The sequence below is a fragment of the Gobius niger genome, assembly GCF_951799975.1.
Source record: "Gobius niger genome assembly, chromosome: 1".
Classification (NCBI taxonomy): Eukaryota; Metazoa; Chordata; class Actinopteri; order Gobiiformes; family Gobiidae; genus Gobius; species Gobius niger.
Genome location: NC_136852.1, coordinates 67,208,995 through 67,227,402, shown reverse-complemented (window position 1 = coordinate 67,227,402; position 18,408 = coordinate 67,208,995). Strand labels below are relative to the sequence as shown.

At 42.1% G+C, this 18,408-nt stretch overlaps 1 protein-coding gene across 5 annotated transcripts in view; it reads right to left on the bottom strand.

The window, feature by feature from the left end:
- pde4d (phosphodiesterase 4D, cAMP-specific) overlaps nt 1–18,408 on the bottom strand; it is a 296,018-nt gene that overhangs the window by 7,960 nt on the left and 269,650 nt on the right. For 4 of the 5 annotated variants that reach the window (XM_079552154.1, XM_079552155.1, XM_079552156.1 and 1 more), the window contains exons 4-7: nt 17,300–17,376; nt 16,376–16,425; nt 9,188–9,300; nt 189–282 (exon numbers count right to left, since the gene is read on the bottom strand). In XM_079552154.1, coding sequence (XP_079408280.1) covers nt 189–282; nt 9,188–9,300; nt 16,376–16,425; nt 17,300–17,376 — 334 coding nt within the window. Of the gene's footprint in view, nt 1–188; nt 283–9,187; nt 9,354–16,375; nt 16,426–17,299; nt 17,377–18,408 lie in introns of all 5 variants that reach the window. The other variant, XM_079552158.1, reaches the window with a different exon arrangement.

The window sequence follows — 18,408 nt, the reverse complement described above, 5'->3', positions numbered from 1 at the left end:
GGCTAGGACCGTTGGAAGAAAAAGATGCACAGAATTTAATAAAAACATCTGTCCAACTCATGGGGTTGTTTTGCAGCCAGTGGCACAGGGAACATTTCATGGGCAGAACGAAAAATGGGTTCAACTAAATTGTTTTGCATCGGCCTGTTTTGGATGTGAGCGAATGCGCTGTGTTGGTGGTTACTGACCTAAGAAGGTGCTGGAGATGAACTCAGAGACCTGGTTGCCAGAGCGGCTCATCTCGGAGAGGTGAGTCAGCTCCCGGTTCAGCATCCTCTTGAACTGAAACACACAGAGACACAGAGTTTCTCATCAGAACTAGCAAGTGGAGTTGAGACTTTGGATAAAATATTTGATGTAAAGTGCTTGTGATATTAGAATACCCATGTCAACTGCCAACTGGATGGAAGCAGCTCAGTCAAATTTTTACTTAAAGTGGAGCCCTTATATGAATGTAATGTAGAAAGTGTTCTATTTATCTTTCAAATATTGCAGAGTAAAAGTAATTAGTTCTCAATACAACTCAAGTACCCCTCCTGGAACCACCACCTTAGCGTGATCGAGGGGTCTCTGTTGTCGGGGGCTTCGTGCCCCTGGGTGATGGGTAGGGCCGCTCGATTATTGAAAAAATTATAATCACGATGATTTTTGTCATAATTGAAATCACGATTATTCACACGATGATTTGTTGCCTTTAAAAAAAAGTGTTTATTTTATTTATATATTTATTAATAAAAAAAAACTGCAGAATATTTTCTGTTTTCTGAACAGTACAGCACAAATGATTTCAAGTTTGCCTCGATTGAGGAGAGGTCTCTGTGTCACACCTGCCCCCTGCTGGCCAGCCCTCACACCTGTGCAAGTAAACTGGGCAGCGCGGCCTGATGACATCATCACACAGCGGTTTGTTTTTATGTCAGGCAAAAGCATGAGCCATGGCACGTGAAATGCGTAGGGAAAATAATCCCAGCGCCATAAAATAATGCAAGTCTGCTTTGCAAAAAACAAAAAAACAAAAAATCAAAATCCATTTTTTCCATTATGCAAATTTTGTAATCGTTTAGTGTAATAATCGAAATTGTAATCAAATATCAATTAATTGCACAGCCCTAGTGATGGGTCATCCGCCACCTTAACATGGTGGAGGGGTTTGAGCGCCCGAATGATCTTAGGAGCTCTGTTGTTGGGGCTTCGTGCCCCTGGTAGGGTCTCCCATGGCAAACAGGTCCTAAGTGATGGGTCAGACAAAGAGCGGTTCAGAAGCCCCTTATGAGAGACCAACAGGCCTGGGTAGAACCGTGAGGCCGTCCTTCTGTGGACCCACCACCTGCAGGAGGAGCCATAAGGCGCTGGGGCAATGTGATTTGGGCAACTCCAACAGCTGCCCCCACGACCCGGTAACGGACAAGTGGAAGAGGATGGATGGATGGATGGATGGATGGATGGACAACTCAAGTAAAGCACAGATCCTAAATAGTTTGGACACACCATTTCTCACGCTCAGAATCTCCAAAGTTTAGCCACGTAGCTTTAACTACAGCAGGCCTGCACTAGCACTTATTTTGACCAAAAGATGCTTGGATTTTTGTAATGAGTGTTTATTGTTTTCATCTGCAACCAAGGTAGGACGCAACACAGCATAAAACAAGCGCTCCAGTAACTTACAACGCTACCAACACCTGTGCAGTCATTTACATTTCATAGTTGCCACTTCCTTGAAAATGGGGTCATGAGACTGATGCGTAGTCGCAAACCTCCCCTCTCCTCTCCTTCCTTTCACACGTTCACCCGCCGCCCTCGCCTGCCGCTCGCTCCCCTAATTTTAGCCTGAGCCCCAGCTCTGATTGAGGTTGACACAGATGCTCGACATGAGGGCCATTCACAAAGCACTGCACACACAGCACACGGTCAAATCATCTCTGTACTTTTAGCTCACACGTGTATTCATGTTTACTGGTGTGATTTTTTTTTTGAAAGGTGCGATCTGGGAACATAAAGCCGACACTAAGATACAGCACATGGAAAGAAGAAAACATAATAAACAATGTGGTCAATATAAGAAAATAAATAATGATGGATATTTGGACCAAAATGTTTGGACTTATTTATTTAGCAAATTGTGAGGTAATAAGATGTTTGATTAAGTAACTTCGTTTAGTGTCATTCTGAAAATAATCTGCTCTCATGTTGGTTCAGTTGTCAGAATTCTTGGGATGACATGGTGAAGGGATTTACACACAGTGGTGGACAAAGTACTGTGTTTCATTACTTTGATAAAAGTACAGATACACCATTACAAGATTAAATTGCTCGGTCAAAGGCACACTGTGTAACATTTTGGACTAAATCCTAATAGATATGTATTTATTTATTTGACAGAGACATTGCAATTCAACATAAAGCTTGTAGTTGATGCTATGTAAAAAGAGTTTATAGCAAGCGCTAATTTTCAACTCGCAAGTCCCCGGTCGGGGCTTTCATCCTAAAAACATACCTATATACCCCATATAAATCCTTCATATACACACTGAGTGATATTTACAAATGGGTACAGTTCTGTTTCGAGTTCAGCCAAGACTTGAGAAGTGAACATTTGAGATGGGAATGCATCAGACTAAAGGGCTTGGCCTCGCGAGGGGGGAAAGAACTGTTTTATTTTTCTGGCGGATTATAAGCATATTTAGCACACGCAAACAAAAAGTCAAGTCAAAATCAGGTCCTAATGAATGTTTTGACACAGCATATTGTTCACCAGTAGAGAAAAAAAACATCACTGGAAGTTAATGGTTAGCACGTAGAATTATGATTAGCATTCCCTGTTGTATGGACAAATGTGGGCCGTTGAACCACTTTGTCCCTCTCCTTGTCTCTGTTTGTTTATTTGGAGAACATAGATCGATAAGGTTAAGGTTAAGGTAAACTTTATTGTCCCCATAGGGAAACTTGTCCTCTGCATTTGACCCATCCTTTAATGCTGCTGGGTCAGCCCGTAAGGAGCAGTGGGCGATGGCAGTGGTGGGACCCATCCCCAGGCAGATGGTCAGACTCAACTGGCTGGAGGATTCCCCTATTGTACATGTTTTTATTGGTAGGGGAAACCAGAGTGTCCGGAGGAAACCTACACACAGGCATGGCGAGAACATGTAGTTGTGGAGTTGTGGAGTAGTTGGTGAAAGAGTAGTTTTTTTTCCCCCTTTGAACGTGACCATTTTTGGCTAGTTCCCAAAGATGGCGTCCGTGTCGATGACCATCCACACACAGAAAACGTTTGCAGTGGGTCATCAAAGGATGGATTTGGATGAGGACCTAACATGGATTTAAATCTCATGTTTGGCTGCCTTTAGTCAACATCTCCATAGACACAAGCAGGAGACATCCCCTTTTTTTTTTTTTGCTTTGTAATTTTTAAATGATAAGAATATACAGTACAAAACAGAATAAATGCTTGTTTGTTTGTTAATGTATTTATTGTGTGAAATGTTACGGCGTCTGGCTTTAAGTGAAAGTACCAATGTATTTACTGCAACAACAAAAAAAATACTTGAGCATCAAAAGCAAATCAGTTAAAATAAATCTTGAAAATAATAACTTTGTAGCTCGAATCTACCACCTGTAATCAAAGTCCTAATCTCACTTTAGTCAGTCTTATATAGGACTTTATAATTGTTTGTCGGTTACAACCAGTTCCTTGGCGGTAGCAAAGCCTAGTTTTGGAGTTTGGGAGATTGCAATGGAGGATTTCTTTGTGTTAAAGGGACAATACGGAGTTTTAAAATGTTAACATTATGTATTTTCCTCCCCCTACATGTTCCAGCAATGTCCTAATGTGTAGAATGAGCTCAGACCTAAAATCCTGCACTGTCACTCAAAAAGTTGTTACTTTGGGTCCGAAGTGCCGTCATGCACCAGCTTAATATAGAATGTGCTGTTACACGTATGACCTGAGGAGGCAGTAGTGAGTATAAAATGGCCAAGTTCCATCTAGCCCCTTAAAATGATACTGGAGGGAAACATTATGTTTTTTGTTTGAGCTGAGACTTGTAAAAAAGTCTTGCCTCTTTTGATGTATAAAAAAAAGATTGATCAATATGAGAAAAAGAAAGTTGTGGATATTTTTTTGTTATGTGGCCCAGCCCTGTTGACATCTGCACAGCGTCACCTTGTGGTCTAATGTGTAAACCATCATTCTAATACTTTGGAGCCTTAATAGAATTTTACAAGTGTACATTTCATATTTCTAAAGTAGTGCAGTAAACCTACAGGAATAACTTCTTTCAGAATACCATTAGGATATCCCACAGGTATCAACAGTAAGCTTATACATGCCAGAGTTAGCACATAGCAATACACACAGAAATCACCTAAACATCTCTAGATCTAACATACTCATACCTTTATGTACCCCCATGACACTGACAGGAGATAATTCGCTTCGGGCATTTTGGCAAAACAAAACAAATCCTCCAGAACGGAACAGCAAGGTCACAGCAGCTTGTTCAGAAAAATGCTCCTTCTGAAGTCAGTCCAGCCAGCATCGAATCCTTGTCTGAAAATCCCCCAGAAACAAGACCATATCTCCGCTCGCTCCATCTAGACATTATATTCTCTACAAGAATATTTCAGCAGGTGTTGTTAAGATCGCGACAACGCCACCAGGAAGCAGCAGTGATTCTCCCTTTTCCCTTCCTTCCTCCTGTCTGCTCCCATGTGGTGAAGCCCCCCCAAACCTGCCTCCTCGCTTTGCCCGTGTCACGTATAACCGACCAATCGCGGACCAGCACGAGCGCCGAGCCCGTCCTCTGATTGGCTGATGCTCCTCCTGGAAAAAAAGTCTTTGCAGCGGCGGCACTCCCCTGTGGGCGGGAGGGCGCGTATGTGTGATTGCACTGACCTAGTGTACTGTGCAGAAGCGTGATGAGGAGAGGGGGAATAAAAGAGAAGCCAAAACAGCCAAAACAAAGGAGAGCGGGTCGAGAGGCGACAGCAGTGACTCACTTGCGCATCATTCGATAGAGTGTAAATCATAAAGGGACCAGGGACGGGCCGACTGTGGGAGCGGCTAATAAAAGACACTTTGTCCCTACCGTATAAAAGTTTAGGGTCACTTAAAATGTCCTTATTTTTTGAAAGAAAAACAAAAAACGCTGCTTTTTCATTGAGGATAATATTAAATTTATCAGAAATACAGTCTAGACCAGACCTGGGCAAAATACGGCCCGTGGGCCATATCCGGCCCGTGAGATGATTCAGTCCGGCCCAACTTGTAGGGCATAAATTGATGATGAAGTATGTCCAAAAAAAAAAAAAGTAAGTCTCTAGCCCATTCCTTGTAAGTGCAATAAATGTAAGCTGTTTTTATGAGGCTGCCGTCCTGTCGGGCTCATTATTATTCATTTATCTCTATCTCTCTCCGAATGCATTTTCCTTTTGTTTCGATGTGGTGCTTACAAAACGGATGAACTGATAATAAAAAAAATGTCACGACACAACGCGACTGTTATGACACAAGCTTGGACTAAATTTAAGCTAACGGCTTATCAGCTAATCAGCCCACAGACCCTCTATTATCATGAAGGGCTTCTGTTGGGAACCACTCAGCTCTCCCGGTGAAAACAACAGTGATGTCGTCATGAAGGTGACTGGAGTCAAGAGAGGGGTCGGGGCCATAAACATGAGGTCAAAAAAGGCAAAACAATCCGCACAGCTTGTATGCTCCCAATTTCCCAGAACCCCCTGAACCGAGATTATTTTGTCCAGTTTGGCTTTGACCAAATCTAAATGCTTCTTGAAAAAAAGTGTAAAAATAGCGACGAAAACGAGGATGAAAATGCAACAAAAGAGCAACAAAAACGTGCCGGAAAAGCAGCAACAACACTATAAAAAAAATACAACAAAAATGTGACAAAAGAGTGACAATAAAGTGCTGAAAACATGACAGAAAAGTATCAAAAAAGCAAAGGAAAAAAGCAATGAGAAACGTGACATAAATGTGGCAACAACGCAACAACAACTTCGGACCCGAAGTATCACTGTTTTGAGTGATGGAGGATTTTAGAGGCAGTTGTGGTGAACAGGTCTGAGCTCATTCTACACATTAGGACATGGTTGGAACATGTAAGGGAAGGAAAATACATAGTTTTAACAATTTTAAACTCCCTATAGCCCCTTTAAATGTGTGACCTATTGAAGATTTTTTTTCCAATGTCATTTTGGATATCGTGTCTAGTTTTTAAATCAGGGGTCTCCAACCTTTTTGACCTGAGGACCTACTTTTACGCATCAAAAACGTCGGAGAGCTGCATATGCTTCAAAGACACTTGTGTAAAATGTGGCCGAGTTTCACCCAGAACAATTAGTATGATCTCAACACTGACCATCACCTGCCGCGTCACACCATATTAAACTAAACTAAAATACACAAACTTCATTTTCATCTTTGAAGAATCCTTGTGTCACAGTGTGAGCCCGTAGTTAGTCATGAATTACTTTAAACTGTTAATATCAACATTTCTCAAAGCCTCACGGGATAAATTGAACGGGGAAACAGTGGGCGAGCAACTCTGAGCTTCACTGTCATCCACCGATCAGAACCGGGATCTTCTCACACCTCTGTGTACATGACACCCCCGGCCCCTCATTTACAGCTGCACCAGAACAGATGGGTCCCGAGCAAAAATGCATCAGGAGTCACTGACAAAGCATGAACGAATGGGTGCCTGAATGGATGAAAGACAGACTAAATAACTAACGAGAAGAAGAAGGGGAAAAGGCTTGTATTTGATTCTATTTACTGGGTGAAATGTTACGCAGTGTGGCTTTAAATACAATACAGGTTTAATGTCAAGAGCCAAACATGCCAGTGCCTCCTCATACGTTATAAACAGGCTGAGACAAGTCACCCAATGTCCCCCATCCGTCCCCTTCCCACCCACGTCCACTTTGATAGGCTATTCCGAGGTGTGAGCACAAACTCCTGGGTAAAAATTGCACAGTGTCACACCGGGATGCGCGTGTGAAATGTGGTTTGGTCAAAAATAGATCCTTTCCCTGCTGTATATAGCACTTCCTCGACAACAATTGCATTTTTGTGCCAATTCTGCAGCTGTTAGACGGGCAACAACAGGACCATGTGGTGCTAGCGTCGCTAATGGAGAGCTGTCACGCAGCTAACATGCGGCTAACAAAGGGGTTTTCTTTGGGTTGATATTTGGAGGTTACAAAGTGGACAGTGCTGGGTCGCGGTAAGATGTCAATGGAAACCTACTTAAAGTCAAAATGTGCACACACAAAAAAATGCCAGCAGCTAATAATAAGCCATTTTTGGGTACATAACTCAACATGTAAAGCAGAAAGAATGAACTCAGTAATATATATATAATTCAGCCAATATTGGTGTGTTATGTTTGGTGTTGGCAACATCTGCTGGTCAAAGAAGAAACTGCAAGTATGTTTCAACACTACGTTACAGTAGATGTTGACAATATAATTACCAATATTACATGTTATCCTGCTTGGAAGTATTTGTAACAAGTGGAAGAAACAGCCATGTTTCCATCAGTCAGTACCAGGGCAGCTGTGGCTACAACAGAAGCTCATCACTGACTGTTTGAGTGAGTGAATTATGGACCAGTGTCAAATAAAATGTAAAATGTAATATCAATCTGCTGTTTTAAAAGTACCAGTGGATAATCAAACAGTCTTGTTAAAGGGATGACAATGTGATCGTCAAACTATTGATATAGTTGACTGATATATTTTATGTCTTCTAAAGGATATACAAATACAATTACCACATAATGGTGGTATGGCTTGATCTTGCCCAGTGTTGCACATACATATGCTAAGTCTAATATTTCCCCCAGTGAAGATATACGTAGTAAAGGTCAATTGCAGGCTGTATCTGTCAGTAGTGCTGCACCTGACTGCGCATGAGTGTGAGTAATTTTGTTCAGTGTGAGAGCGGACTGGCTGGGCCGGAGCCTGTTGCTATGACGACCACAGATAGCTGTGCTGTGAGCAGTGATGAGACATACAGTAGCATGTTACATTTGTCCACACTGTAGCAATGCTAACGCTACCACAGCGCTCACACATGTGCCTCTTACAGACGGCCTGGCCCGCAGAAGGACAGAGCTTTGTTTGACCGCTGCACCCCTGTGACATCACCCTCTGTGACATCACCATCAGAGCTGATCAGTATTCAGACAGCACCCGCTTCAACACACTGCTACTGAGCATGCTCAGAGCGCAGCTCCCAGGCCACATGACGATGCTATCACTAACACGCTTAGCCAATACAAACAGTATGGGCCTGCCAGCACAGTAACACCACCAGGACTCATACGCAACATGACTCACATGTCGGACCTATGTATTGTACCCACAGACAAGATCATCTAAACACCATCCCCATACTGTATTTGATACCTCCTCATTAATGTCAGGACAATCTGCAGTTTCCAAACAAGCAGCTAACAATATACAGTTTACATTTGGCATTATCTATTGACCTGATTTGACAAACAATTGAATCTCATCTCTATTCTCTAAAAACAGTCTACATGCAGCCCTTGCTTCAGCCCTGCTCCTGTCCTCACATTCACATCAGACATACTTTATTAAATTGGCTACAGCTCTTCACAGAATAGTATTTCCAGGAAGAATTGGCTCTTTAAATACAAACCAGGGCCTATTTAGTGTTTCTGTCTGATGAGTCGCCCACTACAACTAATCACGTTCAAATGGATGCTTGTGACAATATTCTGGAGGTCCACATGTCCTGAGATTAAAGCCACACTGCGGACCATTCTATGCTTCATTTATGCCCCGAGAACAACCGTTTCCCTAAATAAAAACATAAAGAAAGGTCTCAGTGGCGTCCAACATGTTCCTCATCATCAGCTCACACAGACAAGGCTAATCTTGAGGAGGACCTGACGTATTTCAACCTCATGTCTGTCGATGGATGGAGTCAAAACAAAGCAGCAACATCTCCCAGCAAAGTTCTGAGCCACATCTGAGGAGAGCCAAGTCTCCTCACAGTGGTGAAATGAACACCTATATTCTATTCATTGGTTGAAATGAACAGTATGGCTCCAGAAGTTGAAGTGTTTTTTTTAATGTATGAACACAGGATGATGAGTGTCTGTTTTGACTTTGATCTTAAGCACAAACTTTGCAGTCTCACCTTATTGGAGGCCATCTCGCTGACCGAGTGGCGGGTCTGCAGCGTCTCCAGCTGGTCCAGGCACCAGTCCAGCTCCTCCAGCGTCTCCGTGGCCAACTTCTGGTAGGCCTCCTCTGTGGGGGCGAGACAGGAGGGCAGGGGGTCAGTCAGGGCCCTCTTCAGCGGGCTAGAGGACGCTCCGGGCTTGGGTTCTCCTCCCCTCCCTCCACCACCACCAACACCCCCTCCTCCCACCCCCACCATGGCTAAGCCGGGATACCCTGAGTACACGCATGGGTGACTCTTCATAATGGATACCCCCAGCCAGGTGAAAGTGGGGCTTCTTCGCCTCTGTCCGCGGGAAAATGTTAGGACGGCCCGAATCGGTCTAAGACTGTAGAGTTCGAGGTCGGAAAGAGGCTGGTTTCGCAACGGGCTCGTTCACACTCGGGCAAAACGACGGTCATGTGCCAGGGTCAAATGTAGTCAGGAGATTTAGGGGGGAAGCGACCCAGGATTTTGCTCCGCATTTGGGCGAATTAGGATTGCTTCAAACAGCAAAATAAAACTAAAAAAAACGAAGTGCAATGTAGGTGAAACCCTGGGAAGACAGATCCCAATACAGTCCAAGTTTGCGATTCGAAAAAGGTCGTGGGAACGTTCAGAGAGACACCGCTCCGTCATTCTCATCCCCATTTGGACAGATGTTGTCAGCCACCATCGCCAAATCGGTTGTAATTCGCCCGAGAACAGGGTAAAGTTCCCCCGGAAAACTCAAAAGGCTTGTCCACACGTCAGAACCCCAACGTTCTCCGTCACAACGATGGGAAAATCGAGCATTTGTTTGTAAGCTGTCATTGCGATGCCAGGTGTAATTCTCCCACGAAAAAAAAAAAAAAACACACACACAAAAAAAAAACAAGAGAAAGGTCCCGAGTCCCGGTCGTCACAATCTGGAGATCTTCATTCACGCTTTGACAAATCGAGGTGTAGGAGCGGGCTGTCGTTGCGATGCCAGGTGTAATTCCAATCATGGAGCAGGATGAAGAGAAGTGTGTTTAGCAGGCCCATGACTGAATGCTATGGGCCGAACACAGGAGACCGGTCCCCCCCCCCACCCCCCCTTAAAAAAAAAAATAGAAAATCTGCTTTCAAGCGTTAGCTATGTCAACAGTAACGCGGTGCTGCCTCATCTTGACACGGAAAACACAAAAGGCATCTCACGGCGAGCTACACATCCGCACGCGTCAACCTGGGGCTAACCATAACATGCAATAGTCCCCCTCTTTAGTCAGTGCAGCCATAGAATCCAGTGATGAAGAGGGGATTTTTCTTTTTTTTTCTCTTTTTGAACAAGTCCTAGCAAGGGGGGGACCAGATATGGGGTTGATGGAAAAAATATGCAAGGGGTGGGTTTTGGGGGGTTCGATCTTGGTTCTTGGGTCAGTCCCTGGTATAAGCCAAAACGTGCGGCTCTTCCTCCCCGAGCTGTATCTAAAGGAGCCAGAGAGGACTACTGCCGCTGCACCATGGATGGGAAAAAGGCTGGCGAGGGAGAAAACGCGGACCAGAGCGACGGGGGGAGCGGGAGTCGGGGCTGGGAGATTCCACTGTGCGCGCAAATGTGAACCGCATACCAATTCCCGAGCGCAGGGGAGGTAAACAAAGCGATGCTAGCCGTGCGGAGTTGCTACATGTGGCTGGTGTGTTTGAGGATGATCTGATGAGCCGCCTCGCGTTGTAGTGTCTGCATTCAGGGGATGGGAATAAGTTTGATGAGAAACATTCAAACATTTGAATGTTTAAGCTGACTCTTTTCAGTCAGGAGATTATATAGAGATTTAAAATGAAAGCTAATGAGTGTAAATACATAAATAATAGCAAATAGTCACATTATGTATTGTCGTGAAGAGCATACATTGTAGGGCTGAAAGATATATCTTTATTGTATTGATATCGAGATATGAACATTCAAATCGAAGCAAGATAAAAACGATATAGATTTTCATCAATAAAACTGCACTCTTTTGTACTATGTTTTTATTTTCCAGAAAAATGCTTGGTTTTCACCTAACCCATAGCTATATTGTATTGTATCGATATATATCGATATATCTGGCATGAATATCGAGATATGAAATATTGTACATATCGTTCAACCCTAATGCATTGAACGCACTGTTGTGCTTTGTATTTGACAATAGAGTTCGGGATATTCCACAGTTACCATGGAGATCCGCCATCTTTGCAGCTGTTAGCATACATTTCTCTTGACTAGCATTAGCTAAAAACAGTATAAAAAGTGGAGAAAAAACCCGTGGAACAACATCTAACACACTGTGGTGTCCAAGTGTTTTAATGTGAACAATAACTCCAGTATTTTAACTTTTAAAATCTCCATTTGTTTATAATTGCTGCTAATCCCATGATGCTTAGCGATATCATCACATAAGACCTATATGGGTGCTTATGCAGATCTCTTCCCAATCTGAGGTTTCCAGATTTTTTTTCTCATAGTTGAGCAAACTGAGTTCTGTCCTTTGTCCTGTTTTGTCCTTCAGTACATTGCTAAATGCCCTGTGCATCTAATTATAAATCCTTTTTATTGATCGTGAACTGGCAAGCTGGTTCATGTTGTTGTTTACAGTACTGGGACAGTTTTGCTCTCTGAAAGTGAAACACGTTTATAAACTCATAGTGAGGAAAATTATCCAAAATCTGGAATGAGTTTGAACCAACAACTCTTTAAATTCTCTTTTTCATTGTTTGTAAATATTAAAGAAACCACAGGTATAGAGGCCTTAATGGGTCTATTCCGGTCATTTGTAGGACTTTCGAAACATTTCCTTTTCCGCTTCGTTCATACTTATCCCTTTGGGCTAATGTTATAATCGCCTAGACAAGCGTTTTTTTCTCTGAATGGAAGGCGAGGTGGAAGGAGATGAGGGAGGTGGCACACTTAGCTGTAATTGAATTGCGCAGGGGAGTGAAGATGAGGAAGTGGGATCGGTCTAGAATGACACTTATGCATGTATTTAGGCTGAACTGGTGACACAGACAAAGCTGCTGGGTCAGATCGCGCTGTGGGTTGGAAAAACGCGCAGGAGTGACGTCACGGGAAAGATTTCTATAGACGTGAACCTGACAACTAACCCTGCCCTGACCCTGCATTCACTATATGTCAGTTATTCTGCCAAACTGGATGTTATATTTGATATACAGTATATATCAAACAAAATACTACACTAGACTACACAAAGGCTGCTGCTCATGTACAGTGACATGCAAAACATAAATAGAACTTTTGGTCCAGAATGAGCCAAGAAGACCACAAAATCTCAAGAAAAGAATATCTGACTAAGTTTGAAGCATCAATAATCTCTTAAAGGGACTGGAGGCAAGTTGTATACTCACTACTGCCACCTCAGGTCTTATGCGTAACTGCAGTTTCTATATTAAAGGGATATTTCAGGATTTTTTTCACATAGGGCCTCATTTCCTAGTTATCCAGAGTGTTGGTGATTTCTGGAGATATATATTTTTTTATATTCATGCAGTCCTTTTATTTGAAGAGTTTAGTGGTGCTAGGCTAGTGCTAGGCTAGTGCATGTCTATGGTAACTAGTAGCCTGCATTAAAAACAGTCTGACCCAGGCACAGTGCACCTGAGGCAAATCTAATAACACCAGACAACCCACATAAATGTCTGTGTTGACTGAATCTTTTTTTTCAAATAACCATTATGCATTTAAAATAACTTATATTTGAGCAGCATCAGCTTCCTGGTTGTAAGCTATGCAGCGGCGGAGTGATCTGCTAGGTTACCGGATCTACAGTAGTTTGTTTAATGCTGGCCGCAGGTTACTACACGTGGAATTCACAAAGGAGCTTCTACAAATCAGATATGGCAACGTTTGGAGGACGACCCCATGATTTTGAAGAAGTTTTTAATGCAGGCTACTAGTTACCATAGACATGCACTAGCCTAGCACTAGCCTAGCACCACTAAACTCTTCAAATAAAAGCATGCATGAATATAAAAAAATATATATCTCCAGAAATCAACAACACCCTGGATAACTAGGAAATGAGGCCCTGTGTCAAAAATCCTGAAATATCCCTTTAAGCTCGTGCATGACGGCACTTCGGACCTGAAGTGACAGCTTTTTGAGTGCAGGATTTTAGAGGCAGTTGTGGTGAACAGGTCTGAGCTCATTCTACAACTTAGGACATGGCTGGAACATGTAGGGGGAGGAAAATACATCATTTTAACATTTTTAAACTCCGTATAGTCCCTTTAACTTCCAGCAGAAACGAGCACATTTTCTCCAGTTTGGCATTACCCAAATCTAAAAGCTTCTTGGAAAAAAAAAAGCGTCAAAATAGAGACGAAAACACGCCAGAAAAGCAACAAAAACGTGAAAAAAAAACCGCAATGAAAAACATCAAAAACACAGCAAAAAAAGAGATACAAAAGTGACAAAAATGCAACAAAAACGCAACAAAAAAGCAACAATAAAGTGATGAAAAGGCAACAAAAAAAAAAGTCAAAAAAGCAACAAAAACAAAAATGGAAAAGCAACAATAATACAACAAAATAAGAGGCAAAAAAGTGACGCACACATGACAGCAGTGCTTAAAAAAGTGACAAAAGGCAACGAAAACATGACAAAAAAAAACCTATGAAGACGCAACAAAAAGGTTTAGATCAGTTTTGTAGGTCTTAGCTTTCAAATGAGGCGCTACACAGGCCTATAGGCTGTAAGGTCCAGTCGAAAAGCTTTTATATTTGGGTAAAGCTGAATTGGAGAAAATGTGCTTGGTTGAGGTGGGGTCAATCATCAGGGACCATTTCCCGGGCCGAGGGAAGGACGGATTCAATTAAATTCCAACAAATTCTGGAAGCGAAAACACTCTCAGAAAAACACTAACGGATGATGACACTAAATAAACCTCATAAAGTCCTAACCGTCTCATGACTCATTACTGAAGATCTGTGGATGAATCTCCAATGAGCAGTGCACGCAGGGACAGGCCTGATATCTCTCTGCTCTGGAAGACTTTTGTAAGGAAGAAAGGGCACAAAGACTCTCGGCTGCTGATAAAAGTGTTTACAAGCCGTGACACTTGCCAAAGTTTTCTGTCATTTTGAAAATGTAGAAGATGCAAATAAAGCTCTGTTTTGCTTGAAACGTAATGGGATTGTCTCCTCTGTAGCGTCGGAGATCATTTCCTCTTCCCCTTTGCTTCATCGCTCACATTAGCAGAAACATTTGGACGAAAAGGGCCTGAACTTTTTTGCAAACCACTGCTCGCTCTATCTCTTCTGACCCCAGCGGTTCTGACAGTTTAATGACGGATAAATAAATGGCTACAGCTATAGCATTCCCTCTATGTCACCTTAACCTGTCTGAATCAGCGTCCCCCCCCATATCCCACTACCATTAATCCCCCCGCCCCCCCCGTGACCCCCCCACGCCGCCATTGTCTCCCCGCCCTCGTCCTCTGCCTTCTTGCCTTTCTGCCCTCCTATTTCGGTTTCTCTCCCCGTCCTCTGTCAATTGGAGCGCGGCGCTACTCTTTCTGACAGCGGACTGCACTGACGTCAATGGCATTCTTCTCATGCTTAGTGCGACATCAGACACCGGCGTTCGGAGAGAGGCCACTCTGCTGCACAGACGCCGGGCCGCGGGCAAAACGCGGAGCGGAGCGGGGGAGCGGAGCACCGGGGAGGAGAAATGGAGGGAAAATGCACGAGAGGGAAAAGGAGCGATGGGGTGGGGGGGGGGTTGGTGGAAGAGCTATTGCTAAAGAACAGGTTAGCAGACATTGTGACGTTTTGATATTTGATTGTTTGATCTAAGGGGGGATGTTACCCAACCCAGAGTTTAGAATTTATCACACGATCCAAACAAGATCATGAAGGCTGAGGTTAGTGGGTGAAGCAACATGTGACTCTTGGTGTCTTCTTCATTATTATTTTTATTTTGTCGTTTAACCTCCTTAACTGCCACCTGAACCCAGTACATTTTCTGCTGTTTGGCTTTACTCAAATCTAAAAGCTCCTGGGGAAAAAAGTGTCAAAATAGCAACAAAGACAAGGATGAAAAAGACGGCGAAAAAGTGACAAAAACACGGCTAACGAGCGATGAAAAAATGTGACAAAAATGCGATGAAAAACTGACGTAAACACGACAAAAAAGCTTCATAAAAGCCATGAAAACAGATGAAAAAAGAAAAATGTGACAAAAACACGACTAAAGAGCGATGAAAAAGCCACAAAAGAGCAACAAACAAATGTGATGAAAGACTGACGTAAACATGACAAAAAAGCTTCATAAAAGCAATGAATAAACAGATGAAAATGTGACAAAAACACGACTAAGAGAGCGATGAAAAAGCCCCAAAGAGCAACAAAAAAACCAGGAAAAAAATGCGATGTGAACACGACCAAAAAGCTTCAGAAAAGCCATGAAAACAGATGAAAAAAAAAAAAAAAAGAAGATAAAAAAGTGACAAAAACACGACTAAAGAGCGATGAAAAAGCCACAAAAAAGCTTCACAAAAACAATGGAAAAAAGCAAAAAAACACACGACAAAATAGCAATAAAAGTGAGACAAAAATGCTTTAAAAATGTTATTTAAAAAAGCAGCTAAAACATGACCATTTTGTAGGCGTTACACTGGCCTATAGTCTGTAAGCTCCAGTCGAGAAGCTTTTAGATTTGGGCAAAGCTGAACTGAGAAAATGAGTGGGCGGTACTCGGTTCATTTTTATTTCATGTTAAAATAAGATTTGATTCGAATTATAAAGGTTCTATATGGCATTTGTGTTGATATTGATTGATTGTTTTTCAGACATTTCCGTTTCTGTATATTATATCAAAGTTTTGCAGATTTTCGGGGCATCTTTGAGGTTTCCACGAGCAAAAACAAATGACCCATTTCCATTTTGTTCCATGAGTGGGTGAAACTTTCAACCTAAATATCTCAGAACTTCTTCAAACACAGATCGAACCTTAAACTAATACTAATGGGACGATTTACCATTAGAAAACTAGTATATGGACGACAACTCAAACAAGCTGAATAAAGTCAACTTCAAATCTGATTTCAGTCTGGACGAGGCAGTTCGCAGTCACAACAATCACTGTTTCACTCAAAAAAAAAAAAAGAGTTTTGAAAGTTGATAGCCACTCCTCATACTCACCCGTGAAGGTGGTTTTGGTGATGGGGGGCTGGTTGCACATGGGGGATCTCCTGTAAAGGGACAACAATAGAAGTTCATCAGTGTTTTGAATATGAAATCATCAGGAGCGAGAATACAGTATCTCTCGAAGCAGAATAAGTAAGCAAAGTCTGAGAAAATAAAAATTACTTTGGAACCATTTTGGCAGAGTGGAAGTTAAAAGTAGCGATCCAAATCATTACGAACATCCCTGTTCTTCACAGGGATGAGTCCATGAGCACGAATCGTAACTTTTCAGGAGGCAGTGCTGTCACTGCAATGTAAACAAACGCCTGCTTTTACAATACAAGATAAAAAAGGAAAAGTATAGAGTGTTTTTTTATTTTAACGTGTCAATGTTAAGCTTTAAGACACTTTTAGATTCACTCAAAGGGGGAAGAGTAACTGTTCCAAAACTTAAGTATGAATATTAATACTTAAAATCATACAATAGAAATGTATTGTGCTTTACAAATAGGCAGTGCAAAATTAAAAATTACAGGACGGCTCCACAAAGTACTTCAGAAAGTACATTTTCTATACTAACAGTTAATAGTTCTCATAGTTTTCACCAAATGCTTTTGACTTCTTTGACCAATATGTTTAATTCATGGAAATATGAATAAAATAACAACTAAAGATGGGCCAGAATAAGGTTCCAAACTAATTCCTTAGCTTAAACATATCTCGCACAAAATAATCATAACTTTCACAGCGACGATTACTTCCACAACAGAATGTGTAATGTTGTTGTAGTACCACTCGTAGTCAGCAGAGGGCGGACCAATGCCGTGGTAGAAGCAGGTGGAGAGCGTCTCATCTTTCCCATGAAGCCGTTTTGTCTACACCAACTTCATTTTGCAAAAACGCATGGAAAATATCAAACAAAAACAAAAACAAACGTACTTATTGGAGGCTCTGTCTTGTTGGAGGTTCGTTAATGCACCAAAGTTGTTTCGCACGGTTCTTAGACTGGCAAGCACCTGCAGGCAAAAGAACACAAATCACTCACAACGTCAAAAAGCAAGAGATGCTGCAGGTGAATATAGACGTAAGGAGACTCTTGTTTAGTTTCAACAAATTCTACTTTTGCTCGAGTACAGAAGGACTTGGGACTCTTTGTTTGCAATGGGGAACTTCTGTATGATTGAGAGCTTGCACAGACATGTTGCTGCCAATTTCGGAAAAGATGCCCTACTTTTGGTGCACAGGCTGGAGAAGACTATCATCAAAACGTGGCACAAACTCATTTTGTCTTTTTTTTTTTTCTGGGGTTCAATGGCACATGAATCAGAAAAAACTGAGAAATATTGTTCAGGACTTTAAGTGATAATGTTTCCCTGTAGATTGAAATAGCATTGTGAGAAGATTGTCTTTGAAGTTTTTACATCTTCCATGAAAACCTATGGAGAATCATCGAATCTGTGCAATAACAAAGCTGGTTGTTGTATAGATTAGAGCAGACCTGGGCAAATTGTGCCGGATGTGGCCCGTAATTGAATCCGGCCCACGACTTGTAGGGCATAAATTCCTGAGTATGTCACAAAAAAAAACAGTAAGTCTCTAGCCCTTTCCTTTGCAGAGTTATGATTTTTTAAATAAATTACCAGAATGCTCACTCCAGCCACTAGGGGGCAGCTTAGATAAGTAAAGAATTCCACATGTGTCCAGCAGAGGGCACTGACATAATGAGAGATCAGGATACAAACAACACATTGGCTACAATCCTGTCAGGCCCATTATTTTTTCATTTATTTAAAAAAAAAGGTTTTTTCATGGACCCTGGCAAAACACTCCCCATGTATGTTTTGGCCCCCAGGGAAATTTACTTGGAGGCCCTGCTATTGCTTCACTTCCTTAAAACTCCGTCTGAAACTCTGCAGAATAAGTTTGAGTTATTATTGGTGTGGCCCTTCCGGCTTCTTATGTGGCCCCTCATGAAAATGAATTGCCCACCCCTGGATTAGAGCATTTCTTTGTTTCCAGGTGTAAGTGAATTAAATGTATGAGTAAAG